The 18152-nt window shown below is 40.9% G+C and overlaps 1 protein-coding gene and 1 pseudogene across 6 annotated transcripts in view; both read left to right on the forward strand.

Annotated features, from left to right (window-relative positions):
- DZANK1 (double zinc ribbon and ankyrin repeat domains 1) overlaps positions 1-18152 on the forward strand; it is a 99144-nt gene that overhangs the window by 37284 nt on the left and 43708 nt on the right. For all 6 annotated transcript variants that reach the window (XM_077951128.1, XM_077951131.1, XM_077951130.1 and 3 more), the window contains exons 9-10: positions 2593-2706; positions 8903-8995. In XM_077951128.1, the coding sequence (XP_077807254.1) occupies positions 2593-2706; positions 8903-8995 (207 nt within the window). The remainder of the gene's footprint in view (positions 1-2592; positions 2707-8902; positions 8996-18152) is intronic.
- LOC107000502 (beta-1,3-galactosyl-O-glycosyl-glycoprotein beta-1,6-N-acetylglucosaminyltransferase-like) lies at positions 15005-16558 on the forward strand (annotated as a pseudogene).

Consider the following 18152-nt stretch of genomic DNA (forward strand, 5'->3'; position numbering starts at 1 on the left):
ATTCTTTAAAAAATAATAATAATAATTTCTGTCTCTCTATTGAGCTTCCCTACCAGTCAGATCATTGTCATCATACTTTAATTTTTATCAAGTGCAGTTTCCTTTAGTTCTTTGAAGATTTTTAAAAAATAGCTGTTTTGAAATCTTTTGTCCACTAAATCCAGCATCTAAAGGCACTCAGAGATAATTTCTGTGGACTATTGACTATTTTTCCCCTGAGTGTAGGTCACTTTATTTTTTTCATGTCTCATAATTTTTTTCTTGACTACTTCAGGTAGTATATTCTAGCAGCTCTGGATTCTGACCTTTTTCCCCGAGGGTTGTTGTTTTGTGTTTTGTTTACTTGGATTAAATCTTTAATGTCTGTCTCCCCTGCAATGCATGGCCACTAGTGTCAGGCTTTTTGTTTGTTTGTTTGTTTCTTAATTAGAGAAGTAAATAAACAAAAGAATGGCTACTCCATAGACAGAGCAACAGCTTTTTTTTTTTTTTTTTTTAGTGGGATACATGTACAGAACATGCAGGTTTGTTACATAGGTATACATGTGCCATGGTGGTTTGCTGCACCCATCAACCCATCGTCTAGATTTTAAGCCCCACATGCATTAGGTATTTGTCCTAATGCTCTTCCTCCTCTTGCCCCCCACCCCCCAACAGACCCCAGTGTGTGATGTTCCCCTCCATATGTCCATGTGTTCTCATTGTTCAACTCCCACTTATGAGTGAAAACATGCAGTGTTTGGTTTTCTGTTCCTGTGTTAGTTTGCTGAGAATGATGGCTTCCAGCTTCATCCATGTCCCTGCAAAGGACATGAGCTCATCCTTTTTTATGGCTGCATAATATTCCATGGTGCATATGTGCCACATTTTCTTTATCCAGTGTATCATTGATGGGCATTTGGGTTGGTTCCAAAACTTTGCTATTGTAAATAGTAGAGCAGCAGCTTTTTCTTTCTCTTATAGTTAAGCCTGATGTTACCTTTGGGTCAGGTATCTTAGTGTTCAATTGACCAGAGATTGTGCGTGAAATAGTAGAGCAGCAGCTTTTTCTTTCTCTTACATTTAAGCCTGATGTTGCCTTTGGGTCAGATATCTTAGTGTTCAATTGGCCAGAGATTGTGCGCAGGCAGCTCCATCCAGGAAGGCCTCCACTCCCTGCTGATGGATCTGTGTGTTGGCTGGGTACCATTCAAACTTAAGGCTGTTTTCCAGCCCCAGCTTTTACTCTATGCCGAGCTCTCTTGCAGTTCTCTGTGTGCAGTTCCCATCAGCCAGGGCTGTGTGGGTAGCTTGGGCCTACTCTGGTTTATACTGCTTATGTGCATAGCCTCCAGTCAGCTAAGGCTATATGGAGAGCTATCAAGCCCCTATCATTGAATTACATCCTGGAACTCCATGTTAAATCCTTGGCCAGTTTGCCGGTCGGTGCATCGATTACCCCAAACAGGCTCATTATCTCAGACTAGGGCACCACTCGTCTTCCTTGTTTGCTTGCCACCAAAATCGTCACCTTAACAGTGCTCCAAATCAAGTGATCCCTGCCCATCAGCAGCCACAAAATTTGTGGTTTTCACAGCCTGCCCTGCCCTGGTGGAGCTACCATACTGACAGAGTTGGCGGGGGGGGGGGGGCGGGGAGCCCACGCAACAACCACCCAGAGCTTCATGTTCTTTTCTGCAGTTCAGTCATTTTCAGGAACTTCTTAGTTTGTTATCTGCCTTTCAATGACTTTCAGGGTGCTGAAGTGGTTGCTTTTTGACAGCATTGTCTGACTGTGTGATTGCTTTTTTTTTTTTTTTTTTTGAGCAGGAGCCTCACTCTTGTCACCCAGGCCGGAGTGCAGTGACGCGATCTTGGCTCACTGCAACCTCTGCCTCCCGGCTTCAAGCGATTCTCTTGCCTCAGCTTCCCAAGTAGCTGGGATCATAGGCGCCCACCACTACGCCTGGCTAATTTTTGTATTTTTAGTAGAGCTGGGGTTTCACTATGTTGGCTAGGCTGGTCTCGAACTCCTGACCTCAGATGATCCACCCACCTTGGCCTCCCAAAGTGTTGGGATCACAGGCGTGAGCCACCGCGCCCAGCCTGTGATTCCTTTTGGGGAAGAGTATTTATAGACCTCCTTATTCCATCATGCTACAAATTAATTTCCTATGGATATTTTTCTTTTTTTTTTTTAACATCTCTCTTTTCTATACTGAACATGTTTTTACTCTTAATAGGAATAAAATAATAAGAAATGTAATTATTGTTATTTTGCTTTCTATTATTTACTTTTTAATCGACACATAATAATTTTACATATTTATGGGGTACATAGTGTTATTTGATACAAATCATGTGTAGTGGTCAAATCAGAGTAATTGGCATATCCATCATAAAGGTAATTATTTAAAAATTGTTTTACAAAAACAAATCAAACTTTACATTCTTCCACCAAGTACTAACGAAGGCTGACCTGCCTAGGTTTTGAGATCAGATGAGATCGGGAATGTTCAGGGTGGTACGGCCGTACACAAACCTTACATTCTAAGATCTATTAATACCTTCAGTTTTTACATGCAAGATAAACCGGACCTTTTCCTTGTGCAGATGGGCTTATGTGCAGAATGCAGAAGCTTGGTGCCCATGAACACTCCCATCTGTGTGGTGTGTGAGGCCCCTCTTGCTCTACAGCTGCAGCCACAGGCAAGCCTCCACTTGAAGGTAATGAAGTGTGATTCTGTAAAAACATGAATGAAATACATAGTAATGTTTGAACAGGTATATGTCCTTTTTCAGCTGGTGGGATGGGGTAACAATTTTTTTTTTTTTTTTTTGAGACAGAGTCTTGCTCTGTCACCCAGGCTGGAGTGCAGTAGCATGATCTCGGCTCACTGCAACCTCTGCCTCCTCGGTTCAAGTGATTCTCCTGCCTTAGCTTCCCGAGTACCTGGGACTATAGGCACACACCACCACACCTGGCTAATTTTTATATTTTTAGTAGACACGGGGTTTCTTCATCTTGGCCAGGCTGGTCTCAAACTCCTGACCTCAGGTGATCCACCCACCTCAGCCTCCCAAAGTGCTGGATTGTAGGCATGAGCCACCGTGCCCACCAGGATGGGGTAACACTTGATAACCTAATATACATGAACAAAATCCATTCTCATTTTTGGTAAGGTATGCTGTTCAGGAGTTTAACTTGCCAATAGGATCTATAATATTAAGTGAGATATGTAGGATTGAATAAGGATTTGGAGGGCAAATTGCACTACAGCTAATGTAGACAATTTTTTACTTCATATATTTAAACTCCAACATTGCAATTAGTATTGATTTATAATTTTGTCCTTAAAGTGACTTCAGACTTTTGTTTGCTTTATTTAATTATAGGTTCTTATTATGGAGAAAAAGAATGACTAGAACTAGTCACATGGAAGAAAAAGTTATGTATCATCACTTACATCCAAAAACTTTGCTAGAAAAATGATATCATACTGTGAAAAATTTTTTCATGTAATCATTAAACATACAACTAAATCTTTTCTCCATCCTTCAATTTACAGTCCCATTTACCTCCTCTTTAATCCCAAGTAAAGGTCACTAGAGGATAAAATAGATTTAATAGAGGGAATTTGGGGGATTAAAAAACCAAGAATTTTTAGCAATAAGGGAAATGCATGGCGTTATGTACAGGCCAAAACACTCCTAAAATGGCCTGTGGGTTGTATATGGGCAAAATGTATTCAGAGAAAAGATAAGTCCACTTTTTCTTCCACCTTCAAGCTGCCTTTAGCATGAAGAGTTCACAAGTGTCCAAGACTGTGTGAGCCTTCAGAAATGAGATTTTTGAAAAACTGGCCAGGCCAAAGTCAGGTAGAGGAAAATTTACCAATCTTTTTGTTCAATGACTATTTTCAATCTCAAGATGCTTTAAGATGCTGCAGGAAGCCACTATACAGCCCTGGAAGCCTGTCTCCAGACTTCTTATATATGGGAGAGAGAAATCTATTTTTCTCTTGTTTATTTAAGCCTGTGTTATTTTGGGTGTTCTGTCAATCACAGCGAATCTATTCTTATTAATACATTTATTCAGGATGTTTGAAGATAATATCACTGCAAACTCTTTGGACTATTCAGAACAGGAAGAATAGGGGTAAGTGTTAGTTGTGACCCAAACTCAATATATATAATATCATCTTCAGTATTTGAAATCTAGAGTTCTTCCCATTTTATGGGAAGGCGGAGAGACACAAAACTACATGTAAGTAATTTTTCCCGTCAATTTGTTGTAAATCCTATACTGAGAATAAACACAGGACTTCTGCAGTGATAGGTAACATCAAATCCAGGAACAGCCTCTTTCTTGCAGGGCAATTTTTATAAGAGAGATTTTTATAACTTATAATAAGTTATAATAGGAATAATTTTATAACTTATTTCTACTCCATAGGTGGGCCAAAGTTAGAACATATAATGAGGAAATCAATAATGAATTCAAAGATGAGATTTAGAAAATGTGCCTCAAAACTTTGCAAGGAGTTTGGTTTTGCTGGGCTGCAACAATGCTGGGGTGCTGTGGGTTATGGGAGATGGCACCTTCTCTACCAGACTTAGTAGCTCAGATTTCTCCCTGTGGGCCCTGAAGGTTGAAAGTGGGGACAGGTTTTAACCAGACTTGATTTGTAGAGAGACTTTCATCACCATAACCTCTGATCCTGGAGAGAAGTGTGTGACTTTTTATGCCAATCACTATTACTGCTTCTACTCACAGAAGGACATCTGTTTGGAAACCCTGGCCTGACAATCTTCCTTCCAGTGCCTCTCCCAGATGTCATAAGGGTGACAGGTTTTGAGATAACATTCTCACCCAGACAGCCACCTCTGAAGTTGGTGGGAATACTCATGTGAACTGCTCAGGAAAGCCAGCAAGCCTTACCTCCCGGCAGGTGGCAGCATGCCATTGACAGCTCCCGTCCCCTTTCTTCGTTGGTCTCTAGCTCACTCCACTGAGCACACAAGCACAATCGACGCTCTTCCTTCTATGATGAAGACAGATTCCATGGCAGTTGCAGTTGCAGTCTTGTCTTGTGTGCATTTAAGGCGCTGTCAATGCTGAAGAATTTTGCTCTATCAGATTTTTTTTTTTTTTTTTTTTTTTTTCTGCCGGGATTAGAACATACAGTAGCAGAAGTTTCTGTATTTGACCTCTGGCAAAGACACCTATTTCAGAAGAAGAGAGGATTTTACAACTTACTTGTTTAAAATAATTAATACCTAATTTTTGGTAACAACTAATCCAAAGATGTATCAAAAAGTGTATAATTTCTTCACTCTACCTCCATTTCTATTTCTCTGAAATAACCAGCGTTAGCAGCTTAGAGTGTCCTTTTACGTATTTTTCTAGATTCACAGAAACATGTTTATGTGTATTCATACATTTAGATTTGGTTTGGTTTGGTTTTTTAAACAAAATGAAATCATGTTATATACTTTTCCTCGCAACTTATTTATTTCACTTAACAAATGCGTCTATTGGCCATTTTCTTTTTTTATTTTTATTATTAATTTTTTTTGAGACAAGTTCTCACTCTGTCATCTAGGCTGGAGTGCAGTGGCACGATCATGGCTCATTGCAACCTGACTTCCCAGGATCAAGTGATCCTCTTACCTCAGGCCGCCAAGTAGCTGGGACCACAGGCATATGCCACCACGCCAGGCTAATTTTTCTATTTTTTGTAGAGATGGGGTTTCGCCTTGTTGCCCAGGCTGGTCTGGAACTCCTGGGCTCACATGATCCTCCCACCTTGGCCTCCCAAGGTTCTGGGATTACGGGTGTGACCCACCGCACCTGGCCTCCATTGGCCGTTTTCTAAAGTTGAAACTAATTTTTGCATCCCTGTTCACCAGAAGATGTTAACTCAAGGCATTTATCAAGAAGAGCTACTACAGTTTCCTTTGGGATTTTATGAGCAACATACAATGTACCTCCAGGACTTCAGTCATGTTTGTGGTTCTTAGAATTTGTGAGGCTTAGGTCTGGGATCATCCTGAAAAGATCTGATGATTCCTGTGCCTGAGGCACAGGTGCCTTCAGTGAGTGCCAGCCTCTCACACTGTGATTTGGGGTTAAGGCCAGTGTAACCACAGCTCCACATCAAGCAGAACTTTAACGTAGTCAGTTTTGAGATTAAGTTTGCACTGACCTACTAGTTTGTTTTCAATATTCTTCCTTTTTAATTGTGTCAATTAAAGCTTATCACTTGGGAGTCTGAAAATTGTTCTCCTCTTCCAACTACTTTAAAAGGAAAAGTTTTATTCCAGTGACTAAGTGGCTCTGTTAAATAGCTTAGAATCTTTCAACTAGACAGTATGTTGCAAAGTCTGTGGATGAAATGGCAAATGAGGATATTGACTTTTTAAAAGTGCTCATCATAGGTGTTTGCCATCCCCATTAAGGCCATCTGATGGTGGCCTCAATTCCAAATCACCTCCACAGACATCTGTGAATTTATGAGTGTAGTGGATTGTGATATAAAATGATTTCTAACTGTGGGTCATGGTCACTGCTCTAGAAAGAAGTGAGCCATGGCACGGTGTCAAAAGTCTCCACAAAAAAAAAACAACAAAAAAAAAACCAACACATAGAAAAACCCGTCAACCAAGAGAACTATGTTTAATAGACCTGATGCAGTAGGGTAGACCATCACTTAGACAAGTTCGTAGTAGTATCTCAGAAGAAGGAAGTCAGGACAAGGTATTTAAAGGGAGTTAGTGCTGGACCCTAATGTCAGCCATGGGCTGTGGGTGATAATGATGTGTCAATGATGTTCATTGATTGTGACAAATGTACCACTTGGGTGTGGGATGTCCATAGCGTGAGGGAGACCGTGTCTGTGGGATGGGACAGGGTATACGAGAATCTTCTGTAATTTCCACTCAATTTTGCTGTGAACCTTAAACTGTTCTAAAAATAAAGTTTAAAGTTTATTAAAATTTAAAAAAACAGAGTTTTGCAAGGCGGGGCGGGGATTGGACAGAGTATGCACTGGGCAAAGTTGTGAGAAGCAGTTTTGGATTATGAGCCCCCCAAGGTGAGGTCTTGAAGGAAGCTGTTGGACTTGAGAAGTAAGCAGTTTTCGTTGTTCTCCAGTTTTCCCTTCCTAGAGGAAGTATTTTCTGCAGCACACAGCAAGACTACTTTTATTTGATCTCAGTGTTTTTTAACATGGAGACAGGAAATTTGTCTCATTTCTCAATGGGTTTCACCAGATCTTTTCTGAGGCAACATCTTCAGGAAAGTCACAGCACTAAATCTCATAGATAAATGCTGGCCAATTGCTGATTATGCTGTGGCAACTTTAAGTAACTTTGAAGAATGTTGGCCCCCAGGGAGTGTCAGGAACCATTGAGAGCAAGACTGTGATTCTCTGCCATTTCGAATAGCAGTCAGTTGGCCTCTGCCCTTTAGGAGTCGTTTAGATTGGCAACTGTGGTACGTTGGCTCAGTTCCTGGGAAAACTTTGGAATCTTCCACTAAAATAGAGTTAACCAGACTTTGAAAGGCTGGGACTCCATAGAGCTACCTGGTGGTATTGGAAATAAACCCCCTGGAGTTGGACTTTCTTTTTCTTGATCATCCACTTTACCTGTGCCAGCTTCTGAACACACTGTTGGATATACTAGTTTCGGGACACCTAGGGACCACAGTGCTGGACTAGAAAGGAACACTTGAGCACCACTGGTCATTGACAATGGAAAAAGATTGTATCCTGAGAGAATAGGGTGGTCAGTAACGTGTTAGAAAACCTCTGAGAGCTGAGCTGTAGACTATTTTTACCATCATTTCTTTGTCTTTTGTTTTTCTCTGTGTTGCAACTTAACCCCAATGTCCTGTGTTAGAAAGTTGTACTTACGGCCAGGCACAGTGGCTCACGCCTGTAATCCCAGCGCTTTGGGAGGCTGAGGTGGGCAGAACACGAGGTCAGGAGTTCGAGACCAGCCTGATCAATATGGTAAAACCTCGTCTCTACTAAAAATTAAAAAATTAGCCAGGCATGGTGGCACGCGCCTGTAGTCCCAGCTACTTGGGAGGCTGAGGCAGAGGAATCACTTGAACCCGGGAGGTAGAGGTTGCAGTGAGCTAAGATCACGCCACTGCACACCAGCCTGGGCAACAGAGTGAGACTCTGTCTCAAAAAAAAAAAAAAAAGGAAGTTGTACTTACCACTGTCTTTCTTTGGCAGTCTTTTCACTTCTTCCATTTCTAAGTAAAAACTACAGAGCAAACCTAAAATTCATATTTAACATGAAGCCCCAGAGGGTAAACCCCAGTCCAAGAACCAGATTACTTGTAAACACACAGATAATCCCTTGCTGGTCTAGGGTCTTTCTGTTTACTGTTTAAGCCGTGAAATGGAACGTCTACTCAGTGTCATGGTTTTCACACTGGAGAAACACACACACACACACACACCCCCAACCTTACACATAACCAGTGCAGAATTTCCAACTTACCTTTTGAAGACCAAACGAATACTCTTTTCAGTGTTTCCTTGTTGGTGGTTTTGTTTCTTTTAAAACTACATTCAGGCTGGGCATGGTGGCTCACACCTATAATTCCAGCACTTTAGGGGGCTAAAGTGGGAGGATCACTTGAGGCCAGGAGCTGGACACCAGACTGGGCAACACAGTCAGATCCCATCTCTACAAAAACAAATGAAAGAAAACAAACAAAAAAAACCCCTACAGATATTTGTCTGACACTATTTACAGTAATTCCTAAACCAATCCAATATTCAGGGCCTGGGTGCAATAATAGGGCCTGTAGCTGAATGACTGACAGAAAAGACTGCTTGATGATTTCTTTGCACAGTTGTTTGCTCAGAGGAACATGTATTTCTTATTTTTTGTTGTTAAGGAGAAGGTAATTTGCCGGGCCTGTGGTACAGGAAATCCTGCTCACCTGAGATACTGTGTCACCTGTGAGGGGGCCCTGCCTTCATCACAAGAGGTAGGTTGATTGCATGTGCCAATCCTGTATTTAGTGGCTACTATGTCAATGTTAATGATAATAGAGAAACAGAATCTGCTGAGGGGGTTGGGGAGACAGACCCAAAAAAGCTTCTCTTGGTAAACTGAAAGCAAGATTTCCATATGTGGGGAGAACTTTATATCAACACAAAATTATCTTCAAAGTCTTAACTTCAAGAGGATTGAGTAAAATCAATAATTTTGTATGATTTTGTTTAATAACTTTGCATAGGAGGCTGGCATTAGCCTGTGGGGAAGTGAACTCATTCCCATTTCATTACAGACAGGTATGTCTTTGTCCTCCCCTCCACCTTCCCACACCCCATAGTCCATTGTTTTCGTTGACTCTGTATGCACACTGCTTTTTGAAATTGAGAACATTGTAGCCACCTATCTCTTGGGTTTCCTGCCAGCCTATTTTGAATGTTGGAGTGAAGGAATAGGAGTATATGCACTTTAAATACAGTGATGATCTATTTTATGTTTATCAAATGTTTCTGATGAAAATGAAAATTACTTCCAGGTGACTCTTGCTTTGTGCCAGGAAGAAGCTGGCATTTACTAGCCAACTTAGAAGAAAAAACTTGCTCCTTCTGGGTTGCTGTGTATGTTTTTGATTGTTTGCAGGGTTTGTTCTCATCTCAGAGAGATTCCTCATGAAACTGCACAATGTGGTTAGTTGGTCTACAGCAGCGGTCCCCAACCTTTTTGGCATCAGGGACTGGTTTTGTAGAAGACAATTTTTCCATGGACCTGGTTGGGGGATGGATTCAGGATGAAATTGCTCCTCCTCAGATCATCAGTCATGAGTTAGATTCTCATAACCTAGATCCGTCACGTGCGCGGTTCACATTTGGGTTCGCGCTCCTATGAGAATCGAATGCTGCCGCTGATCTGATAGGAGGTGGAGCACTCACCTCCTGCTGTCCGGCCCAGTTCCTAACAAGCCGTGGATCCGTATAGGTCCGTGGCCCGGGGCTTGGGGACCCCTGGTCTGCCTGATTAGTATCAAATGGGTGTGTACTAGTTTCCTAAGCACCATCAACTAAGTGGCTAACAACGACAGAAATCTATTGTCTTACAGCTCTGGAGGCTAGAAGTCTAAAATCAAGGTATTGGCAGGGCCATACTCCCTCTGAAGGTGCTGGGGAATGAACTGTTCCATCTCCTCCCCCAGCTTCTGATAGCCTCAAGCTTCCCTTGGCTTCTAGATGCAGCACTCCAGTCTCTGCCTTTGCCATCCCGTGGAGCTCTGCCTCTGTATCTGCCTGTGTGTGTATGCCACTGTGTCCAGGTTTCCCTTTTTCATAAGGACACCAGTCACACTGGATTAGGGCCCACCCTAATGACCACATTTTAACTTGATTACTTCTGTACAGACCTTTTTCCAAATAAGGTCTCATTTTGAGGTACTGGGAGTTAGGACTTCAACTTATCTTTTTCTGGGCAGACAGAATTCAACCTATAACAGTGGAGTTGGACAAGATACCTTTCTTTTCTTTTAGGATGGAGTCTCGCTCTGTCACCCAGGCTGGAGTGCAGTGGTGCAGTCTCGGCTCACTGCATCCTCTGCCTCCCAGGTTCAAGCGATTCTCCTGCCTCAGCCTCCTGAGTAGCTGGGATTACAGGTGCATGCCACCACACCTGGCTAATTTTTGTATTTTTAGTAGAGACGGGATTTCACCATGTTGGCCAGGCAGGTCTTAAATGCGTGACCTCATGATCCGCCCACCTCGGCCTCCCAAAGTGCTGGGATTACAGGCTTGAGTCACTGTGCCCTCTGACAAGATACTTTTTTATTTTTATTTTTTTATTTTATTTATTTATTATTATTATTATACTTTAAGTTCTAGGGTACATGTGCACAACGTGCAGGTTTGTTACATATGTATACTTGTGCCATGTTGCTGTGCTGCACCCATCAACTCGTCAGCACCCATCAACTCGTCATTTACATCAGGTATAACTCCCAGTGCAATCCCTCCCCCCTGCCCCCTCCCCATGATAGGCCCCGGTGTGTGATGTTCCCCTTCCCGAGTCCAGGTGATCTCATTGTTCAGTTCCCACCTATGAGTGAGAATATGCAGTGTTTGGTTTTCTGTTCTTGTGATAGTTTGCTGAGAATGATGGTTTCCAGCTGCATCCATGTCCCTACAAAGGACACAAACTCATCCTTTTTTATGGCTGCATAGTATTCCATGGTGTATATGTGCCACATTTTCTTAATCCAGTCTGTCACTGATGGACATTTGGGTTGATTCCAAGTCTTAGCTATTGTGAATAGTGCCGCAATAAACATACCTTTTAATGTCATCTCATCACGGACAGTCTAAGAGTAGTTGATTTGAAGGAACTTCTTTTGTTTCCAGCTTTATTGAGATATAATTTATATGCAATAAAATTCACCTATTTTAATTGTACAGTTTGATGAATGTTGGTAATTATATATAGCCATTTTAACCACCACCACAATGAAGATATTTAACAGTTCCATTTACCCTGAAAAGTTTTCTCATTCTTCTTTCTAGTTGAGCCACTTCCCTGGTCACCAGACCCAAAAAATACAGATCTGTTTTGACACTATGATTTTGTCTTTTATAGAAGTATGTAGTTTTTTGTGAGTGCTTCATTTCCTTCACTTAGCAGAATGTTTTGGGGGTTCATTCATGTTGTTGCATGTATTAATTTTTTTTTTCATTTTGATTGTTGAATAGTATTCCTCAGTATGGATATACTGGTTGATTCATCCACAGGTACTCATGCTGTTTCCAGTGCTGGCACGTTATGAATAATGCTGCGTTACATGCAAATCTCTGTGTGGGCATAGTTTTCATTTTCCTTAGGTAAATACCTAGGGGTAGGATTGCTGGGTCCTATTTAAGCGCATGTTTAACTTTATAAGATACTGACCTATATGAAACTGGAACCTTCATATATTGCTGCTAGGAACACAAGTGGTATACCTTCATATATTGCTGGCCTATCACTTGTGTTTCTACTAGCAATATATAAAGGTTCCAGTTTCTCTACATCATCTCCAACACTTACTATCACCTGTCTTTTATTTTTCCTTCCTTCCTTCCTTCCTTCCTTCCTTCCTTCCTTCCTTCCTCCTTTTCTTTCTTTCTTTCTTTCTTTCTTTTTTGTTGTTGTTGAGACGGAGTCTCACTCTGTCGCCCAGGCTGGAGTGCAGTGGCACAGTCTCGGGTTACTGCAACCTCCACCTTCCGGGTTCAAGCCATTCTCCTGCCTCAGCCTCCCAAGTAGCTGGGACTATAGGTGCCCGCCACCATGCCTCGCTAATTTTTTTGTTGTATTTTTAGTAGAGAGGGGGTTTCACCATATTGGCCAGGCTGGTTTCGAACTCCTGACCTCAGGCGATCCGCCCACCTCGGCCTCCCAAAGTGCTGGGATTACAGGTGCCCAGCTGGAGCCTGGCTGGTATCACCAATCATTTTAATCATGATATTCCCTTTTTACCATTTTAATGTATGTAGGATCTATAGTGATATTATTCCCCTCTTTCATGCCTGATACTTGTAATATGTGTGTTCTTTCTTTATCATTCCCTCTCTCTCTGTCTGGCTTGTAAATTTTATTGATCTTTTCAAAGAACTAGCTTCTGGTTCACTCATTTGCTCTATTTTTTTGAATCCTATATTTTTTTATTTTGCTCTTCATTATTTTATTATTTTTTCTTTGGGTTTAATCTGATTTTCTTTTTCTAATTTTTAAGGTGAGAACTCAAATTATTAATTTCAATTTTTTCTTATTTTCTAACACAAACTATAAATTTCTAAGAACTTATTTAGCAGCATCCCTATGTATTTTCATTATAATTCAGTTTGAAATGTTTTCTCATTTATCAATGATTTCTTTTTTGACCTATGACTTATTTATTAGTTCCAAAACATATGAGCTTTCTCTGTTTATCTTACTCTTATTGAGGTCAAATTTAATTCCATTAATGGTCAGAGAGCACACTCTGTATAATTTCAGTTATTTTAAATTAATGAGGTTTATTTTATGGCCCAGGATCTAACTTGCAAAACATACCAGGTGCATTTGAAAAGAATGTGTGAGTGGAGTATTCTATAAATATCAAATCAATGTGAAGTGTTGCACAGATATTACATATATTTGCTTATTTTTGTCTAGTTTTTCTAGCAAATAATGAAAAAGAGGTATTGGAAAGCTCCAACTATAGGAGGTGAAAGACTTGAACGTTAAAAACTGAAAAACATTGATGGAGGGAATTGAAGAGACACAAGTACAGTCATGCATCACTTAATGACAGGGAAACATTCTGAGAAATGCATTGTTAGGTTGTTTCATTGTTGTGTGAACATCGTGGCATGTACAGTATTTCACAAGCCTAGATGGTATAGCCTACTGCATACCTAGGCTATCTGGTATACCCTATTGCTCCTAGGTTGCAAACTTTACTCAGTACTCTAGGCAATTGTAATACACATCACAAGGTGATAGAGGTTTTTGGCTTCTGTAAAGTGTGATGGGGCCTACTGTCATATGTGCAGTTTTTCGTTGACCAAAATGTCATTATGTAGTGCATGACTGTAAATGGAAAGATATCCCATGTTCATGGACTAGATGAATTAATATTGTTAAAATGTCCATACTCTATCAATATTTTGCTGACATTTTTCACAGAAATAGAAAAAAAAATCTTAAAATTTGTTTGGAACCACAAAAGACCCTGAATAGCCAAAGGAATTTTGAGAGAGAGAAAAAAAAAAAAAGAACAAAACCAGAGATATCACACTTCCTGAGCTACTATAAAGCTATACTGGCTGAGTATCTCTTATCTGAAATGGTTGGAACCAGAAGTATTTGGATTTTAGGTTTTCTGGACTTTGAAATATTTGTGTATTTATAATGAGATATCTTGTTGATGGGACCCAAGTCTAAACATGAAATTCTTTGTTTCTTATACAAGTTATACAAATGGCCTGAAGGTAATTTTATATAATATTTTAAATAATATTGTGCATGAAACAAAGTTTTGACTACATTTCAACTGTGACCCATCACATAGGTCAGTTTGGGTTTAGGAGTATTTTAGATTTTAGATTTTCAGGTTAGAGATGTTCAGCATATAGTAATCAGAACAGCATGGTACTAGCATAAAAACAGACATGTAGACCAATGGACCAGAACAGAGAGCCCAGAAATAAATTCATGCAGCTACCATCAATTGATTTTTCAACTAAGGTGCTGAGAACACACAATGGGGAAGGGGAAAGGATAGTCTCTTCAGTAAGTGGTGTTGGGAAAACTGGATATTTACACACAGAAGAAGGAAATTAGATCCTTATCTCACACCATATACTAAAATCAACACAACATGGATTAAACTGAAAAAATTCTACCAGAAAACATAGGAGAAAAGCTCATGACATTATTCTGGGCAATGATTTTTTTTGGATATGACCCCCAAAGCACCGGCAACAAAAGCAAAAAATAGACAAATAGAATGACAACAAACTAAAAAGCTTCTGCATGGCAAAGGAAACAATCAACCTACAGAATGGAAGAAAATATGTTCAAACCATACGTCTGATAAGGGATTAATATCCAATACATATAAGGAACACAAACAACTCAATAGTAAGTAAACAAATAACCTTATTTAAAAATGGGCAAAGGGAGAAGTCCTGCATGGCTTCTGTTAGCAGAAGCTGCATGGTAGGGCAACCTCCTGTGCCCTGGGGCCAGATGACACTCTAAGGTGGATGAGTCACCTGTAAATCCAGCTGAGCATTGCAGGCCACCCAGGGAGAGATTTTTTAAAAGCCTATTATTCCTGGATGCCTGGTACATTTAAGATGCCTGACAGCATGAAAAGTACTTGGAATAAATGCAGGATGTCACCTGGAATCAGAGCCCTAAGTGATCTGGACTTTCCTTAATTCTGAATGCAGCATTCTTCATTTCAAGATGCCTTTGCGCTTCTGATAAATGCAAACTGACAACCCTCAAGGCCACAATGGAGGGGAAATAGTTGGTGCTTAAAGCCTAGAAGACTGCCCTTAACAAAGCAAAGTCCCTGATTGGCATTTGAAATGCTGAGGCAGTTGCTGTGGAGGAGACATTTTTCTTATCCCACTAAGTACGACTTTGTGGTTCTTATTTTTTCCCTAGTCACCACTGTTTTAAGGATTCATCAAAAGTCCAAATCTGTAAGCATCACATACATGGAGCTTGTTGGAGAGAATCCTAGTAGTCATATTAATTGCACCAAAATTTTATAGGAGGAGGTAGATGAAATCCAAAAGGTAAAACTTGAGATGCTAACGGTGAAATTTACAAAGTGCCCTTGGTGTATACCTGACGACTGTATCAACATGACCGGTTATGTACTTCTTCATGTACTTCTTTCATCAAGAGATGCAGATATATTGTAGAACCCCTTAAGAAGGAAGAGTTCTATATTGTAGAACCCCTTAAGAAGGAATATGCTATTGGGCCAATAGCATATTCTATACTGGTTCATTACAAAATTGAAATGCTTGACAGGCTCCGGAGAGCCATGTATATGCCTCGGAATTTCTATTGCATTCATGCGGACAAAAAAAATCAGAGGATTGCTTTTTAGCTCCAGTGATGGGCATTGTGTCATTTCAGTCACATCTTTGTGGTCTGTCAGTTGAAGAGTCTGGTTTATGCCTTGTGGAGTTGGGTTCTGGCTGACCTCAACTGCATGAGGGACCTCTGCACAGTGAGTGCAGACTGGAAGTACTTAATACATCTTTGTAGTATGGATTTTCCTGTTAAAACCAACCTAAAATCATTAGGAAGCTCAGGTTGTTAATGGGTGAAGACAATCTCAAAGCCAAGAGGATGCCATCCAATAAAGAAGAAAGGTGGAAAAAGTGGTATGCAGATGTTAATGGAAAGCTGACACACATGGCGACTGTCAAAGGGCATCTTCCGCTTGAAGCACCCTTTTTTTCAGGCAGTGTCTATTTTGCGGTCAGTAGGGAGTATGTGGGGCATGTGCTAGAGGATGAAAAAACCCAAAAGTTTATGGAGTGGGTGTGAGGCACAGACAGCCCAGATAAGTATCTCTAGGCCATCATCCAAAGGATCGCTGAAGTCCCTGGCTCATTCGCTTTAAACCATAAGTATGAGTTGTCTGGCGTGCATGCGGTTGCTAGGTTTGTCAACTGGCAGTACTCTGAGGATGATGTTTCCAAGGGTGCTCCTTACCCACCTGTACTGGGGTCTCCATGTACTCAGCATGCATTTTCAGAGCCAGCAACTTGAATTGGATGCTGTATAAGCACCTATAGGTGCAAGCCCATATATTTGATATGGATGTTGACCTCCTTGCCACTCAGTGTTTGGATGAGCATCTGAGGCATAAAGCTTAGGAGACTTTAAAACACTGACCATTATTAGCAATTTTGGGAATAAGAAGAAGGATGCACAAAATGCCGACTATCCCATTCCTCTTCCTTGTCAATAAGCATCAGAAAAGTTGTTTGGGGTCCTGTTTGGGCCAGGGACTCTGAGTCTTCAAGTCAGAGAAGCTGCATGTTTTCTGCAGAGCACAATTAGCTAGAAAGGTGTTATAATTTCTACTTTAAACAATTACAAGGGCTTGAAAGGGAATTAAGAGGAAAAAACCAAAAAGATAAAGCTGTTTTTTTGTTTTTTGTTTTTTGTTTTTGTATTTACACCAATATTTATTTTTACCATTTCTGATGTTCTTTTTTTTTTTGAGATAGAGTCTCGCTCTGTCACCTGGGCTGGAGTGCAGTGGCCGGATCTCAGCTCACTGCAAGCTCCGCCTCCCGGGTTTACACCTTTCTCCTGCCTCAGCCTCCCAAGTAGCTGGGACTACAGGAGCCCGCCACCTCGCCTGGCTAGGTTTTTGTATTTTTCAGTAGAGACGGGGTTTCACCGTGTTAGCCAGCATCGTCTGGATCTCCTGACCTTGTGATCCACCCGTCTCGGCCTCCCAAAGTGCTGGGATTACATACAGGCTTGAGCCACCACACCCGGCCTCTGATGTTCTTTACTCTTCTCTGTGGACCTGAGTTTCTCTTTGGTATCATATCCCTTCACACAGAGGAGCTCCCTTTATCACTTCTTAGAGTGTGGGTCTGCTGGCAGTGATTTCTCTTTGTTCTCTTTTACCTGAAAATGTCTTTATTTCAACTTAATTCTCATAGAGTATTTTTGATGGATATACAATTCTGGGCTGACAGTTATTTTCTTTCCGAACTTTAAAGGTGTTCCACACTCTTCTGGCCTCCATGCTTTCTGCTCAAAAGTCAGATGTGAATCAAATTGACATTTTCACATATGAGATGTGTCATTTTTCTCTTGCTGCTTTTAAGGTTTGCTTTTTATTGTTGGTTTTCAGCAGTTTGGCTTTAATGTGCTTTAGTGTGAACTTATTCTGGTTGGTGTTCATTTAGAATCTTGTAGCTATAAATTTCTGTCTTTCATCAGATTTGGCAATTGTTTGGCCATGACTTCTTTAGTTTTCCACTCCACTCATTTTCTACTTTCCATCTGGAAGTGCATGTACACACCTGTTGAATTGTTTGATATTATCTAATAGGTCCCCGAGGTTCTGTTCTTTTTCATTGTTGTTGTTCTTTTTTTTTTTTTTGAGATGGAGTCTCACTCTGTCATCCAGGCTGGAGTGCAGTGGTGCGATCTCAGCTCACTGCAACCTCCGCCTGCATAAAATTCCTCAACATACTAAATACCAAGAAAAAAATTTGAGGGGAGGAGGGACAGAAAGTTTGGTCTCCATTCAGATATTTTGTCTTTAGCTGAGCTGCTTCAAGCCTGTTCTGTACATATGTTGTTCAGGGATTGGTAAGAGATCTGAATACACAGAAAAGATCTCCTCTCTGTCTTGTTTCTTTCTGGGAACTCCTTGCCTCTTTAGCAGCCAAATATTCCCCAGCTTCAGTTTTCTGGTTCTCCTGGCCAGAAGTATTGACTTGTGCCCACCACTTCACATGTGCTATGTAGACCACCCTTAGCTCCAGGCTGAAAACCGTGATGATGGGAACTGACTTTGTGTAACTCCCCTCCTGCTTGTATGTACTTGCTGCAACTTTAGCTGCTTCTGTTCATTCTCCACTGCCTTCATG

This window comes from Macaca mulatta, chromosome 10 (assembly GCF_049350105.2).
Source record: "Macaca mulatta isolate MMU2019108-1 chromosome 10, T2T-MMU8v2.0, whole genome shotgun sequence".
Taxonomy (NCBI): Eukaryota; Metazoa; Chordata; class Mammalia; order Primates; family Cercopithecidae; genus Macaca; species Macaca mulatta.